General features: G+C 59.2%; 1 protein-coding gene across 1 annotated transcript; it reads left to right on the forward strand.

Annotated features, from left to right (window-relative positions):
* The first annotated feature begins 301 nt into the window (after positions 1 to 301).
* On the forward strand, positions 302 to 25,113 carry LOC133344030 (doublecortin domain-containing protein 2-like). The gene is made up of 14 exons (XM_061553982.1): positions 302 to 597; positions 2,486 to 2,630; positions 3,280 to 3,422; positions 5,000 to 5,057; positions 7,896 to 7,972; positions 8,608 to 8,739; positions 9,646 to 9,786; positions 11,014 to 11,071; positions 11,292 to 11,345; positions 12,723 to 13,116; positions 14,823 to 14,962; positions 15,044 to 15,133; positions 20,520 to 20,991; positions 25,064 to 25,113. The coding sequence occupies exons 1-14, from the start codon at positions 554 to 556 to the stop codon at positions 25,111 to 25,113; spliced, it is 1,998 nt and encodes a 665-aa protein (XP_061409966.1). The 5' UTR covers positions 302 to 553.
* Positions 25,114 to 25,123: the final 10 nt, after the last annotated feature.

Genomic DNA, 25,123 nt, shown 5'->3' on the forward strand with positions numbered 1-25,123 from the left:
AGGCTCCAAACGCCGAGTGGTCAGTAACAAACAGCACGTGCTTGTACAGGAACAGCATACTCCACTGGGGAGAGGGGTGGTGGGGTGAGGCGATATACAATGCCCCCTCCCTCCCCTAGTGGCGGATTCAGGGGGGGGTCTGTGGTGGTGGGGGGGGGGTCTGTGGTGGGGGGGGGGGTCTGTGGTGGGGGGGGGGGGTCTGTGGTGGGGGGGGTTGCCCCCACCCCTCACAGGCCCCCGAGAGCCGCCCACGGCAGCCAGCGACTCAGAGCGGAGTGCGGCTCTGAGAGTGCACGCGGCGGCGGCTGAGAAGAGCCATCGACGCGTTTGGGTGTCAAGTGATCGCTTGTCGGGCAGCTATCGGAACAAATCACGCGTGTGCAGAGGAGGGGGACGAGGGGGGGGGTGAGGAGGGCTTCGCGTGGAGAGGGTTGGTATAACGCGTCGCTTCATCCGCACGAGTCGCCCACTCCGCCACTGCGCTCCCTCCTCGCTCTCGCCTCGCTCTCTCATCCCATCCACCCAGCCTCCCCCTCACGCTCATCGCGACCCCATGAAGGAGTTTAAACAGAAGCTCAACTGGGTGTTCAAAGGCAGGTGAGTGAGTGAGTGGCTGAGTGAGCGGGCGCCCGGGTGAGTGTTAGGTGCAGGTGAGTGCTAAATAGGGGTGAGTGATAGGTATGGTGAGTGTTAGGTGCAGGTGAGTGCTAGGTAGGGGTGTTAGATAGGGGTGAGTGTTAGGTAGGGTGAATGTTAGGTGGGGTCAGTGTTAGGTGGGGTCAGTGTTAGGTAGGGGTGAGTTTATCGGAGGGTGAGGGTAATGCAGGCGTGATGATGATGATGATTTTGGTTGTAATGGTGATGACGATGATTTTGGTTGTAATGGTGATGACGATGATTTTGGGATGGTTGTGCTGATAATGTTGCAGATTGAGATTATGTGAATGGTAATGCATTGATGATGTGCCCGTGGTGGTGGTGATGGTTATATCTGTAGTGATGATGGTGACGATGGTGATGTGGATGATGGTGGTCATGGTGCTAATTGTGTTTGGTGATTATGATGGTGGCGGTGGTGGTGGTGATGATCGGGTTGGTTGTGTTCGTGTTGATAGTTGTGGTGATGACTTTAACCGTTGCTATGACGACGGTGGTGATGGTATTGACGTTGATTGTGAATGGGACGATAGTTAATGAGCTGATCATGGTAACGATTATCGCGTTGATGTTGATAATGATGGTGATGATGTTGCTAATTTTGATGATGATGATGACGATGGTGACAATGATGGTGCTGCTAGTGTTGGTGGTGTTGACGAAGGGGCTGGTGTTGGTGATGTTGATAGTGTTGGTGGTTTCGATGATGTTGATGATGGTGGCAATGATGATGGTGCTGGTGTTGATGATGGTGGTGTTGATGTTGTTGATGTTCATGATGGGGGTGTTGATGGTGCTGGTGTTGAGGATGGCTCCGGTGTTGAGGATGTTGATGATGGTGGTGTTGATGATGATGGTGTTGTTGATGATGATTGTGGTGTTGATAATGATGATGGTAGTGTTTTTGATGATAATGATGGTGTTGATGATGATGGTGTTGATTATGGTGGTGGTGTTGGTGTTGATGATGATGGTGTTGATGATGGTGGTGTTGATGATGGTGGTGGTGTTGATGATGATGATGATGGTGTTGATGATGGTGGTGGTGGTGATGATGATGGTGGTGCAGGATTATGGTTGTGTTGATGATGATGATGATGGTGTTGATGATGATGGTGTTGATGATGATGGTGGTGTTGATGATGATGGTGGTGTTGATGACGGTGATGATGATGGTGTCGATGATGGTGGTGTTGATGATGATGGTGGTGTTGGTGTTGATGATGATGGTGTTGATGATGGTGGTGTTGATGATGGTGGTGGTGTTGATGATGGTGGTGTTGATGATGATGATGGTGGTGTTGATGATGATGGTGTTGATGATGATGGTGTTGATGATGGTGGTGTTGATGATGGTGTTGGTGTTGATGATGATGATGGTGTTGATGATGGTGGTGTTGATGATGGTGGTGTTGATGATGGTGCTGGTGTTGATGATGATGATGGTGGTGTTGATGATGATGGTGGTGTTGATGATGATGATGGTGTTGATGATGATGATGGTGTTGATGATGGTGGTGATGGTGTTGATGATGATGGTGTTGATGATGTTAATGATGATGATGATGATGATGGTGTTGATGATGATGGTGTTGATGATGTTAATGATGTTGATGATGATTGATGATGGTGTTGATGATGATGATGATGGTGTTGATGATGGTGGTGATGGTGTTGATGATGATGGTGTTGATGTTGATGATGATGATGATGGTGTTGATGATGATGGTGTTGATGATGTTAATGATGTTGATGATGATTGATGATGGTGTTGATGATGATGATGATGGTGTTGATGATGATGATGGTGTTGATGATGGTGGTGCAGGATGATCGCCCCCGCGCGGGGCCGCATGCCGCAGCCCCCGGCACGCAGCGTCCTCGTGTTCCGCAACGGGGACCCGCACTTCCCGGGGCGCCGCTTCGTGCTCAACGAGCGGCAGGCGGCCACCTTCGAGGCCTTCCTCGCGCAGGTTCAGAACCCCCCCCCACCACTCACCCCATCCCCCACTCCCCCCCCCCCCCACCACTCACCCCATCCCCCACTCCCCCCCCCCCACCACTCACCCCATCCCCCACTCCCCCCCAGACTCATCCAGCAGTGGATCCAGCACGCCCCCCCCCCCACCACTCACCCCATCCCCCCCCCCACCACTCACCCCATCCCCCACTCCCCCCCCCACCACTCACCCCATCCCCCACTCCCCCCCCCACCACTCACCCCATCCCCCACTCCCCCCCCACCACTCACCCCATCCCCCACTCCCCCCCCCCACCACTCACCCCATCCCCCACTCCCCCCCCCCCCACCACTCACCCCATCCCCCACTCCCCCCCAGACTCATCCAGCAGTGGATCCAGCACGCCCCCCCCACCACCACTCACCCCATCCCCCACTCCCCCCCCACCACTCACCCCATCCCCCACTCCCCCCCAGACTTCATCCAGCAGTAGTCCAGCATGCCCCCCCCCACCACCACTCACCCCACCTCAGCACTTGCCCCAACAGTCTGTGGAGGCTGTATAGGGGATCTTTGTCGTGTCGTTGATGCGAGCTGCCCCCGCCCCCACCCCCCCCCCCTGCCCCCCCCGCCCCCCTGCCCCCCCCCCTGCCCCCTGCAGGTGACGCGGGGTCTGCAGGCGCCCTACGGCGCCGTGCGACGCCTCTACACCCCGGCCGAGGGGCACCGGGTCCGGTCCCTGGACGCGCTGCGCCCGGGGGCTGCGTACGTGGCTGCGGGCAGCGAGACGTTCAAGAAGATCGAGTGAGTGTGTCAGTTTGTATTGTGTGTATTGTGTGTGAGTGTATCAGTGTGTGTGTGTCAGTGTGTCAGTATGTGTGTATTGTGTGTGTCAGTGTGTGTGTGTGTCAGTGTGTGAGTGTATCAGTGTGTGTCGATGTGTGTGAGTTTATTAGTGTGTGTGTGTGTGTGTCAGTGTGTGTCAGTGTGTGAGTGTATCAGTGTGTGTGTCAGTTTGTGTGTCTGTGCCTGACTTTTGTGTTTGTGTCGACTCAGCCTCAAATGAGTACCTGGTGTGGGGTGTAAGCATCGCCACTGGGGAGACAAAGGCGGCCGGGCGTGGTACTGGCCACCCACCCCGGCGTGTGCCATGCCGGCCTTCATATGATCTCGCTAATATCACTTGTCCTAACAGTCTTCTAAGGCTATATGGGGGACCTTTGTATTCTGTCACTGGTGACCGCGCTGTGACCATCAAGGCAACAAGCCCGAGCACCCGGTGTGTTTGTGTCGCTCTGCGCTTGTCCGTCAACTCCAGTTTAACAGAAGATACATCTTTTGCGTTATCCCTCTCACCGTGCCTCTCTCCCCGTGTCCCTCTCACCGTACCTTTCTCCCCGTGTCCCTTTCCCCGTGTCTCTCTCCCGGTGTCTCTCTCCCCGTGTTTCTCTCCCCGTGTATCTCTCCCCGTGTCTCTCCCCGTGTCTCTCTCACCGTGCCTCTCTCCCCGTGTCTCTCTCCCCGTGTCTCTCCCCGTGTCTCTCTCCCCGTGTCTCTCTCCCCGTGTCTCTCTCCCCGTGTCTCTCTCCCCGTGTCTCTCACCCCGTGTCTCTCACCCCGTGTCTCTCTCACCGTGTCTCTCTCCCCGTGTCTCTCTCCCCGTGTCTCTCTCCCCGTGTCTCTCACCGTGCCTCTCTCCCCGTGTCTCTCTCCCCGTGTCTCTTTCCCCGTGTCTCTCTCCCCGTGTCTCTCTCCTCGTGTCTCTCTCTCCCCGTGTCTCTCTCTCCCCGTGCCTCTCTCACCGTGTCTCTCTCACCGTGTTTCTCTCCCCGTGTCTCTCTCCCCGTGTCTCTCTCCCCGTGTCTCTCTCACCGTGCCTCTCTCACCGTGCCTCTCTCACCGTGCCTCCCTCACCGTGTCTCTCTCCCCGTGCCTCCCTCACCGTGTCTCTCTCCCCGTGTCTCTCTCCCCGTGTCTCTCTCCCCGTGTCTCTCTCCCCGTTTCTCTCTGACCGTGTCTCTCTCACCGTGCCTCTCTCACCGTGCCTCTCTCCCCGTGTCTCTCTCCCCGTGTCTCTCTCCCCGTGTCTCTCTCACCGTGTCTCTCTCACCGTGCCTCTCTCCCCGTGCCTCTCTCCCCGTGTCTCTCTCCCCGTGTCTCTTTCACCGTGCCTCTCTCCCCGTGTCTCTCTCCCCGTGTCTCTCTCCCCGTGTCTCTCTCCCCGTGTCTCTCTCCCCGTGTCTCTCTCCCCGTGTCCCTCTCCCCGTGTCTCTCTCCCCGTGTCCCTCTCCCCGTGTCTCTCTCCCCGTGTCTCTCTCCCCGTGTCTCTCTCCCCGTGTCTCTCTCCCCGTGTCTCTCTCCCCGTGTCCCTCTCCCCACAGTTACTCCCAGATCGTCCCGACAAAAAGGGAGCGGTCCCTGCACAGAGACGCGGTGCAGGTGAGGGGCGGGGTGGGGGTAGCGGTGGGGGGCCCCTAAGCGGGGGCATGGGGGGGGGGCACCGCTCCCAAACAGCAGGAGTGTAAACAACAGCGAATGATTATCGTCCCATCATAGATGACTTAACATCATCATCATCAACCACCACCATCACCTCCACTCGCAAATCGGCACAGACGTCCCAGACGCCTCCCCACCACGCGCCGCGTCACCTGGACGCGACTGCCCTGGGTCGGGGTCACAGAGACCCGGGGTCACGGAGACCCGGGGTCACGGAGACCCGGGGTCACGGAGACCCGGGGTCACGGAGACCCGGGGTCACAGAGACCCGGGGTCGCGGTTCGCGCTGCGCTGCTCACGGTCACCAACACCAGTGACGATCATCTGAACCGGTCCTGGGCCTCTGCTAGGTCGACTCAGCCTACAGTGATTAGCTCGTGGCTCTATGACCCCGGCGACCCGAGTTCGATTCCCCTCCCACAGTCAACAACGGTGATGAATATTTCCACCGGTCCTGTGCCCTCCCGTGGGTCGACTCGGCCTTAAACGAGTACTTGGTGCGCGATGTGTCAACAACAACAAAAATCAATCCCACAAAGGCGGCCGGGAACGGTTCTCCTGCCCCACCGCTCTCTCGCGCCACGAGGCTGACGAGTCGTCACGAGGGTGACGAGGCCCCAGCACAGCAGCCCCCATGCGGCCCCTCCACGCCTGGGGGTCCTCGTAACGCTGCAGCGCAACCCCCCGCCCCCCCCCCTCCAATGTCCTTCAGCGCGTGGCCTCAAGGGCCTCGCCGAGGGAGGAGGTGGACGCGTTGAGGGGGGGGTGGGGTCAAGGTGGTTGGGAATGGGGATCAAAGTGGAGGGTGGGGGCAGGGGGTGAACATTGGACAGAGAACTGCGTGTCTGGGATATGTACTGCATGAGACGCGCGTCAATTCTCCTGCAAAGAGGTCGCCAGGGAGCTGCTGCTGCTGCGGTGGCTGCGGTGTGCGCAGACGGAGGAGCGCGCCCCTCCAGCGTGCAGTGGCCGAGACGGCGAGCGAGTGGACCACGTGGGATGATGGGGGCGAGTGGACCACGTGGGATGATGGGGGCGAGGGGACCAAGTGGGATGATGGGGGCGAGGGGTCCACGTGGGATGATGGGGGCGAGGGGACCACGTGGGATGATGGGGGCGAGGGGACCACGTGGGATGATGGGGGCGAGGGGACCACGTGGGGTGATGGGGGCGAGTGACCACGTGGGGTGATGGGGGCGAGTGGACCACGTGGGGTGATGGGGGCGAGGGGACCACGTGGGGTGATGGGGGCGAGGGGAGCCGCGAGACACATCTACCACCGGGGCACCCACCTCAACGATTGCCGCACAACCCTCAGCTGATCATTATAATAATACAGTAATGTAGTTACTACGCTGCTGTGGTGGAGGGGAAACACGTGGAATTGGTCGTTGTACCTTAGTCGTGTGCTGTGTCGGCCTTCGTACGAGATGCTCGCTAATGGCAGCTGCGCCAATAATCCCACAATCGATTAGCAAGGTTGGCCAGGTACGGATCGAACGAGGTTCAACGTAGATAATACATACACATGCAACGGCTACGCGGGGGAGATTTGTGTTTGTGCGTGTGTGTGTGATCATATGGCGAAAGCACCCATAATGCATCCGACCTCGCAGATCTAGGAAGCTAAGCCGGCTTGAGCCTGGATTTCCCTCGGATATCCGGCCATCGTGCATGCCGGGTCGCTATGGGTAGCAAGAGGCAGTGCAAGATACATTGTGTCGCTGTACCTTCTATGATCTCGCCTCTATGTTTGCTTAATCAACCGCAGAGAGACCACCGCGGTGAAGTATGGTTGAAATATTATCCCACGAGCCGCCCGGCGTGGCCAGACCTTTGTCCAGCAGTGGGTAGAGCATGGCGGCTGATGATGATGGTGGTGGTGGTGGAGAAATAGCAGCGCGGATTTAGCAACGTCTTACGGTGAGTGGGTACGGGAAGAGAGGAAGACGGGGAGAGAAAAACAGGGGAGAGGGTGAGGAGGGAGAGAGGGTGGTGAGGAGGGAAAGCGGGAGGTGAGGAGGGAGAGAGGTGAGGCAGGACGGAGAGGGATGTGAGGAGGGAGCTAAGGGAGGGAGTTGGTGAGCAGGGCGAGTAGTGAGGGAGGTCAGAGAGTTAGTGAAAGGGATTGAAGGTAATAGGTGAGGAGAGAGAGGGGGGTGGGGTGAGTATGGCAAGAGTGAGTGATGTAGAGAGGGAGGGAGTTGAGGAGGAGGAGGAGGAGGGTGGAGCGGGCCGGGCTATCTGCTGGGAGCAGGCGAGATGCATCATTAGCCGCTCGCAATGGCCTCCACAGAGGGACGCCGCCGCTTTCCCATTCAGCCGCTCACCCGCGCGACCTGCCCATTGTGGCACCCCGCGTGGCGCGCTCATTAATTGATTGATTGGTCATCAATTCGATCATTCGCCTCGCGGACGGGGCCAGGGCGCCTGGCGTGCCACGGAGGGCGCTCGCGGCGCTCGAGGGGCTGTTCCGAGGAGGTGGCTCGCGACTCGCGCTTGCTCGGCGCCGTCGCTGTGCTGTGCAGTTGTCGCGTCCAACTTGGACCCCGGTCTCACGGAGAGTAAGGGGAGGTCCTTGCCTCGAAACGTCGGGGCAGCTCAACAGCACCGGTGCGAGCGAACCCGACTCTGCCGATTGACTCGTTATCCCGTGCGTTGCGTGCAACTCGTGATCCCGTGCGTTGCGTGCAATTCGTGATCCCGTGCCTTGCGTGCAACTCGTGATGCCGTGCGTTGCATGCAACTGGTTATCCCGTGCGTCTCGCGTGTTGTCAGATCCGGCCCGTGGCTCACAGCAGAATCGTGGCCTCAGCCAAGTGGAGCAAACCTCAGCAGGAGCCCGTCACCATATTGTGAGTGGTGAGCTCGGACTCAGTAGGTCAGCGGGGTCAGGGCGCGCGGCCCTCTCGGACCTCGCCACACGACACCTTCCATCCCACGCATCGCAGCTGTCACATGAATCACAGCTGGCCACGAAGAACCAACTCTCACCGTCTCACCACCACCACCATAATCACCATCAATACCACCACAACCTCCACAATCACCACCACAAGCTCCACCACAGCCTCCACCGTCAATACCACCACCACAACCGCCACCATCGATACCACCATGACCACCACCACAACCTCCACCACAACCTCCACCATCACCACCACAACCTCCACCATCACCACCACAACCTCCACTATCACCACCATATGCGTGCGTGTGCATGTGCGTGTTGCAGCGTAGGGAGCGGTGGTACAGTGATTAGCGCGCTGTGCGCTACGAACCCAGCAACCTGAGTTCGATTACCACTCACGGCCAATAATCGTGACGATTATCTGAATTGGTTCCTGGGCCTGGTGCAGTGTGTAGTAAACCTCGCCAATAGGGAGACAAAGGCGGCCGGGCGTCGTGCTGGCCACCCACCCCTCGTGTTCCGTGCCGGCCCGACACAGGCGCTGCTGCTCGTGACCAGCACGTGTCCCTGTGTCTGCAGCGTGTACGCGAACGGGGACGCGCTGAGCGCCGCGGTGCGCCTGCTGGTGCCAGCGCGCGCCCTCTCCGACTGGCAGCACGTGCTCGCCATCGTGACGGAGAAGGTGCATCTGCGGACAGGCGCCGTGCGAAGGTGCCAACCACACGTCCCTCCCATCGTCGCTCCAGTCGCTCACATCGGGGCTCGCCGCCAAGCGCTCTCATCAATCACTCACTCCCCTTTAATCGTTCACCAAATCACACCTCGTCAATCACCAATCACTCACCAATGCCCCATATCTCACCATCACCTCCACTATCCCTACACAGGTACACGCACGAACACACACCCTTAACAGACTGTTAGGGCAAGTGCTGTTAGCGAGCACTTATGAATGCTGAGGGGGTGGGTGAGCAGCGCCATGCCCGGCCACCTTTGTCTCCCAAGTGGCAATATTTACACACATCAAAGGGTTATCATTTTAGGCTGAGTCGACCTAGGGGAAGCCCAGAGGCACAGAACCGGTGCAAATAATCGTCACTGAGAATCCAAGTCCTGTTGCCGGGTTCGTAGCACAGCGCTCTGGCCACTACACTACCGCTCCCCACCATAGACGTGGCACATGCACACAGCACCTCCGATTAGCACGGTCGGCTACGTACGGTGCGAAAGAAGACACAGAGAGACACACAAAGACAAACACCCCCTTCGAAACTTAACAGGCTTTTGGGGCGAGTGCTGTTAGCCAGCACCTATGAAGGCCGGAACGGCACACGAAGGGGTGGGTGGCCAGCACCACGCCCGACCGCATTTGTCTCCCTAGGGGCGATGTTTAAACATCGCACCAGGTACTCATGTGAGGCTGAGTCGACCTAGGGGAGGCCCAGGACCGGTTCAGATAATCGTCACTGGTGTTGGCCGTGAGCGGGAATCGAACCCGTGTCGCCAGGTTCGTAGCGCAGCACGCTAACCGCTACACTACCGCTCCCCCAGGTAGATACACAGACACACGCACACCGAGCACCGGCGTAGCGCTCACGCTGCCCGCCTGTGGCGCAGGCTGTACTCCCCGTCGGGCCAGCTGGTGTGGGACGGCTCCGAGCTGGAGAACGGCCACTCGTACGTGGCCACGGGCACCGAGAAGTTGAAGCGGCTCCCCTACGGCGCCGGGGGCCTCGCCAAGGCCTCCCCGCGCCACAGGTGCCCGCCGCAGACCCACGGATTCGTGGCGAGATGTTAACTACCTCGCCTGCTATGCGGGAGGTCGTGGATTCGAACCCGACTCTCACGCCTGCTGCTGTATATTTGGAGTTTGCGTGTCTCTCTCCCAGTGGTCGCGTGAATTGTTCTCCGCGTCTTCCGGTCTTTCCCTCCACGTTTATAGTCAACATGCGTTGAGATGATTTGGCTGCAGTAAATTTCCACGTGATGAGTCCCACTTCGTTGAGCTATTATCGGTGATCACCAGGTCGCTTCTGCAAAAGAGCTAGAAAGTTCAGGGGGCCTTACATGGTAAAATAAAAATAGTAAAAAAATGTGTTTATATAGCATAGACAAGTTATATAAAATGGTTAAAATATCAAGGCGCAGCCTTGAGCTGTCTCGCTCACGTCACTGCTGGGGTAAGAGGCCTCCACTGGACGGAGCTCACGTGGCCTTCCGTCGATCAACTTTTCCACGAAGTCTCCACAACTTTACCTCACCACGACTCTCATGCCACCTGCGGATCGTGGATTGACTGGAGAGCCCATTAGCTGTGTGGTGAGCCCATTCATACGGCTGCTGCTGCGGCTGCTGCGGCTGCGGCTGCTGCTGCGGCTGCTGCTGCGGCTGCGGCTGCTGCTGCTGCGGCTGCTGCTGCTGCTGCTGCGGCTGCTGCTGCGGCTACTGCGGCTGCTGCGGCTGATGCTGCGGCTGCTGCGGCTGCTGCTGCGGCTGCTGCTGCTGCGGCTGCTGCGGCTGATGCTGCGGCTGCTGCTGCTGCTGCTGCGGCTGCTGCTGCTGCGGCTGCTGCTGCTGCGGCTGCTGCTGCTGCGGCTGCTGCTGCGGTTGCTGCTGCTGCGGCTGCTGCTGCGGCTGCTGCTGCTGCGGCTGCTGCTGCTGTGTGCACGGAGGCAGTGGGCGGAGTTTGAGAGACTTTCTCAATGTTGAAACGGCTGCGCAGGGAGACTGAATGGCAAGCGAGGAGCGCTGTGATCCCAGTCGAGTAGTGTGTAGGCACGCCGGTACACGCGATGGCCTTCCCGTTACGAATAACGTCACGGGATCTTTAACGTCCGCTGAGAAGCGGTAGTCAGTACGTAGCACGGTCATGGTTTATACATCCGCAGTATTGACCAGGGCGGGCTGGCTGATTCGAACCGCGAACGTCACGATCTGACCCCCTCCCCGTTCCCGTGACGCTTCGTGTCGCCCCGTGATCATCAGCAGCTCCAAGGGCGTCGTCCTGCCGCCGCTGGTGATGCCGAGGAGGAGTCGCGACTCGGTGAGACCACCACCCCTCTATCACCACTTCTCTCGATTTGTTATTTTATTTAACAAACTAACAGCCCGCACTTCCTAAGGATGCATGTAGAACCTCTTTCACACGCAACAGTTAGCGACGAACTCGCCACGCCCCGCGTCAGTAGCAACGATCTGTGAGTGTCCTTCAACAAAGACGGCCGTGCGGGATCTGTGTCAACCTCGTGCGCCTTCTGTTACAGAGCCACAACAGCAAATCTCCGAGCATCAACACCCTCGCCAGCTCCTTTCCACAGGTAACGTGCTGATCTTCCTTCGCACCGTGCGTAGCCAACCGTGCTAATCGGAGGTGCGCTGAAGGGCTTGTGCCAGGCTAGGTGCACATTGAGGTCATCGCATGAAATGTGGAAGGCTCGCTGCTGGCAGGAGATCACGGGATAGACTCAGGTGCCGTAGATTTACTGACTGAGATGACTGATAGATGCACCACCTGTACTCCCTACCGTGCCAACTCGCTGCGTTTTATCCGCCCGGCGCTCGGCTCGTTGTTGTGAGCGTTGCTTCTCTGCCCTGCGTCGTTGCTGGAAGGCGACCGCCTCCAACTGCCCAGCGGCAGCGTCCTTCACGAGCCTCCTCCTCCACAGAGTTGTGATGACGCTGCGTGTGATATCTTGGGTTGATATAATCTCCTGGTTAAATGAAGGGTTCAAACAAATAAAGCCAATGTGGTGTTGTTTATGAGGCGCTACGAAGAAGGTCCATTGCCTGAAACGTCGTCTCTTATATGTGTATTGATTATAATAAGGCCACGCCTTGTGATTGGCAAGTGTGTTGAGTTCTTGTATTCATTGTAGCATCGTCAAGTCACGGTCATCCGCTCCCCCCCCCCGCCACCTTTCCCTCCACTCCGTGTCCTCCTCCCCATGTCTCCTTCCCCCCGTGTGTCCCTTCCCCCGTGTCTCCCTCCCCCGTGTCTCCCCCCCCCCTCCCCCACGTATCTCACTCCCCCGTGTCTCCCCCCCCCCCTCCCCCACGTGTCTCACTCCCACGTGTCTCCCTCCGCGCGTGTCCCTTCCCCCGTGTCTCCCTCCCCCCGTCCCCCACCCGTGTCTCACTCCCCCGTCTCTTTCTCCTCCCCGTGTCTCCCTCCCCCGTGTCTCATTCCCCGGTCTCTACCTCCTCCCCGTGTCTCCCTCCCCCGTGTCCCTTCCCCCGTGTCTCCCTCCTCCCCGTGTCTCCCTCCCCCGTGTCTCCCTCCTCCCCGTGTCTCTCTCCCCCGTGTCTCCCTCCTCCCCGTGTCTCCCTCCTCCCCGTGTCTCCCTCCCCCGTGTCTCCCTCCTCCCCGTGTCTCCCTCCCCCGTGTCTCCCTCCTCCCCGTGTCTCCCTCCCCCGTGTCTCCCTCCTCCCCGTGTCTCCCTCCTCCCGGTGTCTCCCTCCTCCCCGTGTCTCCCTCCCCCGTGTCTCCCTCCTCCCCGTGTCTCCCTCCCCCGTGTCTCCCTCCTCCCCGTGTCTCCCTCCTCCCCGTGTCTCCCTCCTCCCCGTGTCTCCCTCCCCCGTGTCTCCCTCCTCCCCGTGTCTCCCTCCCCCGTGTCTCCCTCCTCCCCGTGTCTCCCTCCACCCCGTGTCTCTTCCCCACCCTCCCCCTCGGGACCCCTCCGGCCGCCGTGTCTCAGCTGGGAGACGGCTCCCTCCTCTCGGAGCGCAACGGGGGGGTGCCGCCGCTTCCGTCGGCGCGACGCCGCCAGCAGCTGTCCCCGCGCGACTCCCGCGCCGCGCGCGACCTTTACTCGCAGCACCACCCCTACCAGCAGCAGCAGCAGCTGCAGCAGCAGCACCACCCCTACCAGCAGCAGCTGCAGCAGCAGCAGCCCGAACACCGCGGCGGGCAACGCAAGCCGGGCTACCACCACCACCTCCAGCAGCACCACCAGCAGCACCACCAGCAGCACCATCAGTACGGGGACCCCGTTCCACCAGCTCAGCCGCGGGCCCCTGGCAAGACCGGCCCTCGGAGGCCCCCTCCGAAGAATGGGCCCAGAGGTCACGGGCTGGACGCGACGGAACTTGGCAAGTGATTATCTCAGCGAATCAGAATATCTATTTAGACTGGAGGAATCCGATGAGCTATAAAGATATTTTTGCACAAACGGAACTTCCCCGTCGTCTCTCCTCGCCTAGAAATTTGGCAGATGGACAGGGGGGGATATCTTATTTAAGCAATACACAGCACTATTATCAAAGTGGTGATAGATAAGAAAGTGTAAGACGCGTCTTGAATTGAGTGAGGTTATTGTTGTTGTAAGAAAATGGGGGGGGGGGGGGCAGAGTGAGAGGGTAAATGAGTGAGTTTGTTGTGACCTGCATTGTGGTGAGTGGGTGGGTGAATGAGTGAGTGGGTGAATGAGTGAGTGGGTGAATGAGTGAGTGAATGAATGAGTGGGTGAATGAGTGAGTGGGTGAATGAGTGAGTGGGTGAATGAGTGAGTGGGTGAATGAGTGGGTGGGTGAATGAGTGAGTGAATGAGTGAGTGGGTGAATGAGTGAGTGGGTGAATGAGTGAGTGGGTGAATGAGTGAGTGGGTGAATGAGTGAGTTTGTTGTGACCTGCATTGTGGTGAGTGGGTGGGTGAGTGATTGAGTGGGTGAATGATTGAGTTTGCTGTGAGCTGCAGTGTGGTGAGTGGGTGGGTGAGTGGGTGGGTGAGTGAGAGGGTGAATGAGTGAGTTTGTTGTGACCTGTAGTGTGGTGGTTGCAGTTGAACACAGTGTTGTATGTATGTATATTGTATGTGTATTGTATGTGTATACTATGTTGAGGAGTAGTCGTAGGGATGGAGGAGTGACGTGAACGTGGACCAGTAACCATGGTAGCAGGAGTAGTCGTAGAGATGGAGGAGTGACGTGAACGTGGACCAGTAACCATGGTAGCGGGAGTAGTCGTAGGGATGGAGGAGTGACGTGAACATGGACCAGTAACCATGGTAGCAGGAGTAGTCGTAGAGATGGAGGAGTGACGTGAACGTGGGCCAGTAACCATGGTAGCAGGAGTAGTCGTAGGGATGGAGGAGTCACGTGAAAGTGGACCAGTAACCATGGTAGCAGGAGTAGTGGTAGGGATAGAGGAGTGACGTGAACATGGACCAGTAACCATGGTAGCAGGAGTAGTCGTAGAGATGGAGGAGTGACGTGAACGTGGACCAGTAACCATGGTAGCGGGAGTAGTCGTAGGGATGGAGGAGTGACGTGAACATGGACCAGTAACCATGGTAGCAGGAGTAGTCGTAGAGATGGAGGAGTGACGTGAACGTGGGCCAGTAACCATGGTAGCAGGAGTAGTCGTAGGGATGGAGGAGTCACGTGAAAGTGGACCAGTAACCATGGTAGCAGGAGTAGTCGTAGGGATGGAGGAATCACGTGAAAGTGGACCAGTAACCATGGTAGCGGGAGTAGTCGTAGGGATGGAGGAGTGACGTGAACATGGACCAGTAACCATGGTAACAGGAGTAGTGGTAGGGATGGAGGAGTCACGTGAAAGTGGACCAGTAACCATGGTAGCAGGAGTAGTCGTAGGGATGGAGGAATCACGTGAAAGTGGACCAGTAACCATGGTAGCGGGAGTAGTCGTAGGGATGGAGGAGTGACGTGAACATGGACCAGTAACCATGGTAGCAGGAGTAGTCGTAGGGATAGAGGACTGACGAGGAGGCGAGCGTCGTGGGGGTTTGTGCGACCCCAATTACCCCCCCCCCCCCCGTGCCCTCCACCCCACGCAGACGCCTCGGACCTCCGGGACGAGTTCGCCACCCGGGCGAAGGATCGCTCGCGGGGCCGGGATCGGGGAGGCCTCGAGCGGAACAAGGAGCGAGACCGGGGGAGGGGCGCGAGGGAGGGGCGCAGGAACGGAGCCCACGACGCGGGAGGGGGGCGCCAGGAGGAGGAGGAGGGGGACGAGGAGGAGGAGGAGGGTGGCGGGGGGCTGGAGGCGGGGCTGGAGGGGGGGCTGGGAGCGGAGAGCGAAGATTTCCCCGAGGAGGTGGGCGAGGACGGGGCGGGGACCCGCGTGGGACTTCTCGCCGTCGACCAGGTGAGCGGGTCACGTGACAACTGCGGAGGCTCGTGGCGGGGTGGTGACGGTGGTAGCTCGTGGTGGGGTGGTGATGATGGTAGCACGTGGCGGGGTGGTGACGGTGGTAGCTCGTGGCGGGGTGGTGACGGTGGTAGCTCGTGGCGGGGTGGTGACAATGGTAGCTCGTGGCGGGGTGGTGACGATGGTAGCTCGTGGCGGGGTGGTGACAATGGTAGCTCGTGGCGGGGTGGTGATGATGGTAGCACGTGGCGGGGTGGTGACGGTGGTAGCTCGTGGCGGGGTGGTGACGGTGGTAGCTCGTGGCGGGGTGGTGATGATGGTAGCTCGTGGCGGGGTGGTGATGATGGTAGCTCGTGGCGGGGTGGTGATGATGGTAGCTCGTGGCGGGGTGGTGACGGTGTTAGCTCGTGGTGGGGTGGTGACGATGGTAGCTCGTGGCGGGGTGGTGACGATGGTAGCTCGTGGTGGGGTGGTGACGATAATAGCTCGTGGCGGGGTGGTGACGGTGGTAGCTCGTGGGGGGGTGGTGACGGTGGTAGCTCGTGGCAGGGTGGTGACGGTGGTAGCTCGTGGTGGGGTGGTGACGATGGTAGCTCGTGGCGGGGTGGTGACGGTGGTAGCTCGTGGCGGGGTGGTGACGATGGTAGCTCGTGGCGGGGTGGTGACGGCGGTAGCTCGTGGCGGGGTGGTGACGATGGTAGCTCGTGGTGGGGTGGTGACGATGGTAGCTCGTGGCGGGGTGGTGACGGTGGTAGCTCGTGGGGGGGTGGTGACGGTGGTAGCTCGTGGCAGGGTGGTGACGGTGGTAGCTCGTGGCAGGGTGGTGACGGTGGTAGCTCGTGGTGGGGTGGTGACGGTGGTAGCTCGTGGCGGGGTGGTGACGGTGGTAGCTCGTGGCGGGGTGGTGACGGTGGTAGCTCGTGGCGGGGTGGTGACGGTGGTAGCTCGTGGTGGGGTGGTGACGGTGGTAGCTCGTGGCGGGGTGGTGACGATGGTAGCTCGTGGTGGGGTGGTGACGGTGGTAGCTCGTGGCGGGGTGGTGACGATGGTAGCTCGTGGTGGGGTGGTGACGATGGTAGCTCGTGGTGGGGTGGTGACGATGGTAGCTCGTGGCGGGGTGGTGACGATGGTAGCTCGTGGCGGGGTGGTGACGATGATAGCTCGTGGCGGGGTGGTGACGATGGTAGCTCGTGGCGGGGTGGTGACGATGGTAGCTCGTGGCGGGGTGGTGACGGTGGTAGCTCGTAGCGGGGTGGTGATGATGGTAGCTCGTGGCGGGGTGGTGACGATGGTAGCTCGTGGCGGGGTGGTGACGATGGTAGCTCGTGGCGGGGTGGTGACGATGGTAGCTCGTGGCGGGGTGGTGACGATGGTAGCTCGTGGCGGGATGGTGACGGTGGTAGCTCGTGGCGGGGTGGTGACGATGGTAGCTCGTGGCGGGGTGGTGACGGTGGTAGCTCGTGGCGGGGTGGTGACGATGGTAGCTCGTGGCGGGGTGGTGACGATGGTAGCTCGTGGCGGGGTGGTGACGATGGTAGCTCGTAGCGGGGTGGTGACGATGGTAGCTCGTGGCGGGGTGGTGACGGTGGTAGCTCGTGGCGGGGTGGTGACGATGGTAGCTCGTGGCGGGGTGGTGATGATGGTAGCTCGTGGCGGGGTGGTGACGATGGTAGCTCGTGGTGGGGTGGTGACGATGGTAGCTCGTGGCGGGGTGGTGACGATGGTAGCTCGTGGCGGGGTGGTGACGATGGTAGCTCGTGGCGGGGTGGTGACGATGGTAGCTCGTGGCGGGGTGGTGACGATGGTAGCTCGTGGCGGGGTGGTGACGATGGTAGCTCGTGGCGGGGTGGTGACGGTGGTAGCTCGTAGCGAGGTGGTGATGATGGTAGCTCGTGGCGGGGTGGTGATGATGGTAGCTCGTGGCGGGGTGGTGACGATGGTAGCTCGTGGCGGGGTGGTGACGATGGTAGCTCGTGGCGGGGTGGTGACGATGGTAGCTCGTGGCGGGGTGGTGACGATGGTAGCACTCGCAGCTCTCTGGCGATCCACTGCTGCTGCTGACCTGAAGGCTCTCCCAATCCGTGTTGGTCATCGGGGAGGTGGGGGAGGCATTTGACCATACTTCACCATGCTAGCCTCGTACAGGTTGGTGTCGGGAAGTGGGGTAAGGAGGGTGGTGGAAGATGAGCGGTGTGTGGGGGAGAGGAGGAGGGGGAGGTCAGCGGTGTGTGGCTCGCTTGCTTGAGCTCATCAAGTGCGGGCTCACGATCAAGGTCACGCGGCCTCTCACGCTGGGCCCCGTTATCTCGTGCTCCATCTGAGACGGCACCAAGCTGATCCAGTAAAACCTGCAAGGTAGTTGTCTTATCTCCACCTCGCAAGGAGTTCCCCAGTCCAAGTCGTCAGGCATTCGCCATCTTCACTTTCACGAGGGGTCTCTGTACGAGTAGCTGGGCCATGGCCTTCTTCAAGTGCATGATAACATTGTTTAAATATCGCTGTGGACCTGCGTCATGCTGTACTTCGTGCTGCTTCTTGTGCCACCGTTTATTTTCAAATTTTCTTTAAGACTTTTTTCATCTCTTCTGGAGCGTGGAGCGTATTGTTCGAAGCGCCAATTTCCACCTACCGATCTGATGGCCCTGCTCTGGGGTGCGCTGAACTGAAGTTATTGCGCCCAGGAGCTCGCTGATCAGCGAGTCGTCCTCATTAAACCAAGTCCTCGTGCCTTCTACTTGAAACGCCGAGACGCTTGAAGAGACAGTGCAGACAACGTCCTTGAAAGTATCCCAACGTTGCTCAACGTCTTTGCTTTCGCGATCTCGGTTTCTTAAAGATTGCTCAATATTCTGTTGGGGAGTGAGAGTCGGACCTTTTGAACCTTCAGATTTCTTACGTTGAGTTTCTTCGGTAGACGTGGCACAGCCCTACGCTTGGGCATGTTTATGTGAAAGTCGATCTTTGACCTTATAGGACAAGGGTCAGTGTCACCGATTGCTCCTCTAACCACTCGCGTCGATGTACTTGTCTTGAGATCTCTTTGTCGTGTAAGCTTCGTCTCTCGTGTAGCTGATGCCGATGGCTGATGCCGATGGCTGATGTCGATGCAGAGCCACAACTGCAACGTCACATTCAGGTGGCCAAGCCGGATAACCGCGTGAGGGGCAGCGGGGTTCGTGTGTCACGGCCGTGGTGTCTCCTTCGTACTCGTGGGTCGAGGAATCGCGTCGTCGCGTGTTGTACCGTCTGCTCTGGAGGGCCATAGTCGCACACTGGGGAGTTTCTAATTCTCCGCGTGTGCATCATCAGCTCTCCGCGTCTACTGCCATGGTCTGTGCAGTGGATGCGATTTAGGGTGGGCCGTGAGCTTCGTGCAAGACCAAATCCAGGGATCTTAGGTCGTGTAATGACATCATCTATCGAGTGCCAATGTGTTGACATTGGGTGCGTCCAGGTAGCTTTGCGATGGTTAGGAAGCCGATGTAAAGTTTGAGAGATTGAGAGGCCATGCACTGAGCACATTCCCAGGAGGAGTTGGCCACATTAAGCTTGGCATCACACCGCGCCTGCGGGTGGCACCAGGGCGAGTCAAGTCCTCACCCTGGCGTTGTACTCCTCTAGTTACAGGACCTTCTTGTCAGTTCTACGAGGATAAAATGTGGCCAAGTTCTTGATAAGACGTCTCCATTGTCGTTCCATGGCTATTCGTAGTTGGGGGCATAACCAGAGACAGCCGTCATGTGTCGACTGCCCTTCAGGGGGAGGGCGCAGTTCCATGGGTCTCTCTGAACGCCCCTTGGGAGGTGACGGAAACCTTCTCGCCAAAGAATTCTTCACGGTAACCTCCAACTCTCGGCTGCGGTTCTTCCATCATCCCTCGCTCCTTCTGGGGTCGACACAACGGGTACCGCTACGCGGGGATGCAAAGTCAACCAGTTGTCGTCCTCTGAATAAACTCGCCCCATGCTCCCCCGCCCTACCGCCAACCCACTCGCTTTGCCTGCCATCGGAATGTGGAATTTCCATAACTGACTGCAGCTTCAGTGCTTAATTCAGCAGGAAATCATTTTGGCATTTGACTCTTTGTCTCGAATAGAATCGTGACGGTGAATTGTGACGTCTCTGCTGCTGCTCGCCACGACGAGGGGGGCTTCAGCAGAGAGAGAGAGTTGGTGTCATGCTCTGGTTCCTCCTCGTCTGGCAACAGTGGGTGGTCTGCGCTGTCCGCAGTTGAGGTTGCATGGCCACTCTCGCGATACTGTGGCCCGCGTCTTTAACTTGACATTGACGGAGATGTGCACATCGCTCTGGTGGCGATGTGCACATTCGGTTGATGGCTCCACCCGGTGGCTTCGAGGAGGTGGAGGAATGTCAAAGCCAGGAGTAGGTGCGGAAATGTTTGGGTCTCGGACGAGGCGTATATCCTGGACGTCACGTGAGGTCATCCACACTTGCGACAGCCTCGCACACTCGAGCCAACGTGGCGTGTAATCCCGCACGGCGGCGGGGGCAGTAGTGAGGGTTGGTGGAGCACCGCACCCATGGTGTGTGGAACTCCCTTCCCGTGGTGGGCGTGGAGGAGTGTGTATGTGCAGCGTGCGTGAGACGGAGCGACGAACTTGGTTCAGGTTCCGCGAGAGGCGACGGACTGTGCAGAGAGATTGTGGCGGCTTGAGATGGTGACTGAGGCCTTCATCCAGCAGTGGATAGATCATGGCGGTGGTGTTAGTGCCGCTCGCCAGTCTGCTGCCGATCCTTAGACAGCGGCCGCACGCTCGCATCGCCACCTCGCCTCGTTCGTCTCGCAATTGCAACAAAAACTCCACGCGTGCTGCCGTGACAAACGCTCAGACGACCACCACCACCACCACGGGCCGCGTGTCTCCGCGACTCTGCAAGCTCCAAACGGGCCGCGCTGGAGACGAAGATCGACGCAACACCTCGTGGTGCCTTGCGCGGGTGTGGGGACGCACGGAGCGGTGGGCGATAAGAGCCTCGGGTCTCCAACAGCACGGACCACGGACTCCCGATGGCAGTCCCACAGCCTCCCAACGCAGAGCGATCAGAAGCTAAGACGACAAACAACATAACGACTGAGACGACGAACTAAAGCATCTCCCAAGTCCACCGCTCCTGTCTGACCCCACCGACCCCTATTGAGGCCGCCCCGCCACCATCGCCACCACTGCCGCGCTGCGCTGCGCCTCTCTGCCCTCGTCAGTGGCGTCTCGACCCTGCGGGACCCCCCCCCCCTTGCCCCCCCCCCCCCTCTCGCCGCGTCTGCTTTCTCCCGGGGGGCGGCGTCGCAGACAACAAGAGGGGTCGTGCTCGCGAGAGCAACACCGCCGTGTCTCTGACAACGATTCCATCTGTGCGGGGTCAGGTGACGAAGCCGACGGAGCCGGCGAGGGCGGCGGCGGCCGCGGCGGACGACGACGACGACGAAGACGGAGAGACGAATAAGAAGACGAAGACGGCGGCGCGCGCCGTGGGGGGCGGCCCCCTGGCACCGCGCGGGGACCCCCAGTTCCGCACCTTCCTGCTCATTGACCCCCGCGGCGGAGACGGCCACGGGGTGCCCGCGGCGGGGGGCCCCTCCCTCGGCCCTCCCCGCGGGGCCCACGTCGCCCGGGGGCTGCCGAGCGTGCGCGTCGTGGACGTGGACGCGATCGCGGGGGGCTCCGACGGGGACCCCCGCGGGGAGGGGGGGGCCCCCGCCGCCGGGGGCTTCTACTTGGTCGAGGGCGGCAGCGGAGCAGCGGCGGCTCGCGACGGCCACGCGGCGGGGTCCACGTGGGGGCAGCCGCGGCCGCTCTACTCCTCGTTGTCGTCGTCCGTGGATGCTGACGACGAGAGTGGGGGGCCCTGGGGGGCCCCGGCGGGTTACGGGGGTTGGCCCCGTGCCACGTGGCAGCAGCAGGAGGAGCAGCAGGAGGAGCAGCAGGAGGAGCAGCAGGAGGAGCAGCAGGAGGAGCAGCAGGAGGAGCAGCAGGAGGAGCAGCAGGAGGAGCAGGAGGAGGAGCGCGCGTGTGCGTGCGCAGCGCGGGGAGATGGCCCCGGGGAGGAGGAGGAGGAGGAGCAGCGGCAGGAGGAGGTGGAGGAGGTCAGGAAGGGGGAGAATCCTGACAGCAGCCGCCTCAACACTCATAGCAGCCTCAACACTCATAGCAGCCTCAACACTCATAGCAGCCTCAACACCCATAGCAGCCTCAACACCCATAGCAGCCTCAATACTCATAGCAGCCTCAACACTCATAGCAGCCTCAACACCCATAGCAGCCTCAACACCCATAGCAGCCTCAACACTCATAGCAGCCTCAACACTCATAGCAGCCTCAACACCCATAGCAGCCTCAACACCCATAGCAGCCTCAATACCCATAGCAGCCTCAACACTCATAGCAGCCTCAACACCCATAGCTGCCTCAATACCCATAGCAGCCTCAACACTCATAGCAGCCTCAATACCCATAGCAGCCTCAACACTCATAGCAGCCTCAACACCCATAGCTGCCTCAACACCCATAGCAGCCTCAACACTCATAGCAGCCTCAACACCCATAGCAGCCTCAACACCCATAGCAGCCTCAATACCCATAGCAGCCTCAACACTCATAGCAGCCTCAACACCCATAGCTGCCTCAATACCCATAGCAGCCTCAACACTCATAGCAGCCTCAATACCCATAGCAGCCTCAACACTCATAGCAGCCTCAATACCCATAGCAGCCTCAACACTCATAGCAGCCTCAACACCCATAGCAGCCTCAATACCCATAGCAGCCTCAACACTCATAGCAGCCTCAACACCCATAGCTGCCTCAATACCCATAGCAGCCTCAACACTCATAGCTGCCTCAATACCCATAGCAGCCTCAACACTCATAGCAGCCTCAACACTCATAGCAGCCTCAACACCCATAGCAGCCTCAACACCCATAGCAGCCTCAATACCCATAGCAGCCTCAACACCCATAGCAGCCTCAACACCCATAGCAGCCTCAACACTCATAGCAACCTCAACACCCATAGCAGCCTCAACACCCATAGCTGCCTCAACACCCATAGCAGCCTCAACACCCATACCAGCCTCAACACCCATAGCAGCCTCAACACCAATAGCAGCCTCAACACTCATAGCAACCTCAACACCCATAGCAGCCTCAACACCCATAGCTGCCTCAACACCCATAGCAGCCTAAACACCCATAGCAGCCTCAACACCCATAGCAGCCTCAACACCCATAGCAACCTCAACACTCATAGCAGCCTCAACACTCATAGCAGCCTCAACACTCATAGCAGCCTCAACACCCATAGCAGCCTCAACACTCATAGCAGCCTCAACACTCATAGCAGCCTCAACACTCATAGCAGCCTCAACACCCATAGCAACCTCAACACTCATAGCAGCCTAAACACCCATAGCAGCCTCAACACCCATAGCAACTTCAACACCCATAGCAGCCTCAACACTCATAGCAGCCTCAACACCCATAGCAACCTCAACACCCATAGCAGCCTCAACACCCATAGCAACCTCAACATCCATAGCAGCCTCAACACTCATAGCAGCCTCAACACTCATATCAGCCTCAACACCCATAGCAGCCTCAACACTCATAGCAGCCTCAACACTCATAGCAGCCTCAACACCCATAGCAGCCTCAACACTCATAGCAGCCTCAACACCCATAGCAGCCTCAACACTCATAGCAACCTCAACACTCATAGCAGCCTCAACACCCATAGCTGCCTCAACACCCATAGCAGCCTCAACACCCATAGCAGCCTCAACACCCATAGCAGCCTCAACACCCATAGCAGCCTCAACACTCATAGCAGCCTCAACACTCATAGCAGCCTCAACACCCATAGCAGCCTCAACACTCATAGCAGCCTCAACACCCATAGCAGCCTCAACACTCATAGCAACCTCAACACTCATAGCAGCCTCAACACCCATAGCAGCCTCAACACCCATAGCAACCTCAACACCCATAGCAGCCTCAACACCCATAGCAACCTCAACACCCATATCAGCCTCAACACCCATATCAGCCTCAACACCCATAGCAGCCTCAACACTCATAGCAGCCTCAACACTCATAGCAGCCTCAACACCCATAGCAGCCTCAACACTCATAGCAGCCTCAACACCCATAGCAGCCTCAACACTCATAGCAGCCTCAACACCCATAGTTTGATTCCCGCTAACGGCCAACATCAGTGACAATTATCTGAGCCAGTCCTGGGCCTCCCCGAAGTCGACTCAACCTCAAATGAGTACCTGGTGCGGTGTGTAGTAAACATCGCCACTGGGGAGACAAAGGCGGCCGGGCGTGGTGCTGGCCACCCACCCCCTCGTGTGCCGTGTCGGCCTTCATTGGTGCTCGCTAACAGCACTTGCCCCAACAGCCTGTTAAAGACTAAACCGGGGATCTTTGTCTTTGTATACATGTCTGCGTATGTTTGGATGTATGAATGGAAGTCGTTCACGTGTTAATTATATAAGATGTCATTAATGAAATTATCAGTACCCCAATATTAATCCAACCTCTATTCAAACCCAAGGTCGCCCTTTCAACGGCGATTTCTGTTCTCGAAGCGGCCTCACGTGGGTCTCCACGGTCATGTCTCGGTCTCTGGACATATTTTGAACTCTCAATACATCCATTGCGGCGGAGGTCGACGATCAATGTATGCCGCATACATTGACTTCATGTCATCCGCCCCATCACGTCCGTCTTTGTTTTTCCTCTTGACCCCCCCCCCTCTCGCTTATGGTTTAGCCACTTTCACCACAGAACCAGACCCATATTCCTCAGTCAGCGCTCCAGGTTAATTATCACAAACTGTGCGTCACCCTCGAAATCCTCGTGGTGCCGTTCCACGCAGCAACGCCGCTACCCGCGTCGCGGCCGGGTGAAAATCATCGTCATTCCCCTGCTGCTGCTGCGAATTCACCGCAGCAGCAGCAGAGTTCAGTCCACACCGGCTTCTAAGAGACACTTGAGGGCCACCACTTCCATCCTAAAGGCGCCTCCTCTTCCTTAGAGGCCCCACCTCTCTCGCCTGGCTTTGGAGCGACACTGAGCGTGGCTCTTGCGCCTTACGGTCACGGGGTCATTTATGTCCGTGACCGCGTTACGTAGTGCGTCATCATCATCATCATTATCGTTGTTGCTATATACATGTGTAGTTCATCATATTCTCAGCGTCCTTCTAAAACACCGGATGTCAAGCGCGTCAACCCTTGGGGTGGTCTCCTCGCTCAGCGCCCCCCCAGACGCGTGGTGCTTCTCTCTCCGTGCGAGCTGCATCCTGGTGGGCTGCGTGGCGGGCACAGGGGCGGTGCAGCCTCATACGTTCTTTCATTGTGCAGTACTTCTATGCTCCCGCGTCTGTGCTCCCTGTCTCAACCAACTCACTATTTGCGGTGAAGTATGGTCAAATATCCGCCCCACCACCCACAACCCACGCGGTGCGCGTGGGGAGGCCCCTCATCCAGCAGTGGAGTTGCAGTCGTCGTCTGCGCGCTTCGTGCCGTGTCCATCACGTGGTCTGTCTCGGGCACCCCGCGCCTCGCGCGCCCCCACCGCTGCCCCCCCCCCCACCGCTGCCCCCCCCACCGCTGCCCCCCCCCCCACCGCTGCCCCCTCCACCGCTGCCCCCCCCTCCACCGCTGCCCCCCCCCCCCACCGCTGCCCCCCCCCCACCGCTGCCCCCTCCACCGCTGCCCCCCCCTCCACCGCTGCCCCCCCCCCCACCGCTGCCCCCCCCCCCACCGCTGCCCCCTCCACCGCTGCCCCCTCCACCGCTGCCCCCCCCCACCGCTGCCCCCCCCCCCCCACCGCTGCCCCCTCGTTTCTATTTGTGGATGTGGCGCCTTCCCGGCGGTGACAATGCGCGCCGCACTCGTTGCAGAGGTTCGCGGGTTCGAGTCCGGCAGGCCGCCCCGGTTAATACTGCCGTAGCGTGGTATTA

The sequence above is a fragment of the Lethenteron reissneri genome, chromosome 19 (genome assembly GCF_015708825.2).
Source record: "Lethenteron reissneri isolate LAM-NWPU_2019-01 chromosome 19, ASM1570882v1, whole genome shotgun sequence".
Lineage (NCBI taxonomy): Eukaryota > Metazoa > Chordata > Hyperoartia > Petromyzontiformes > Petromyzontidae > Lethenteron > Lethenteron reissneri.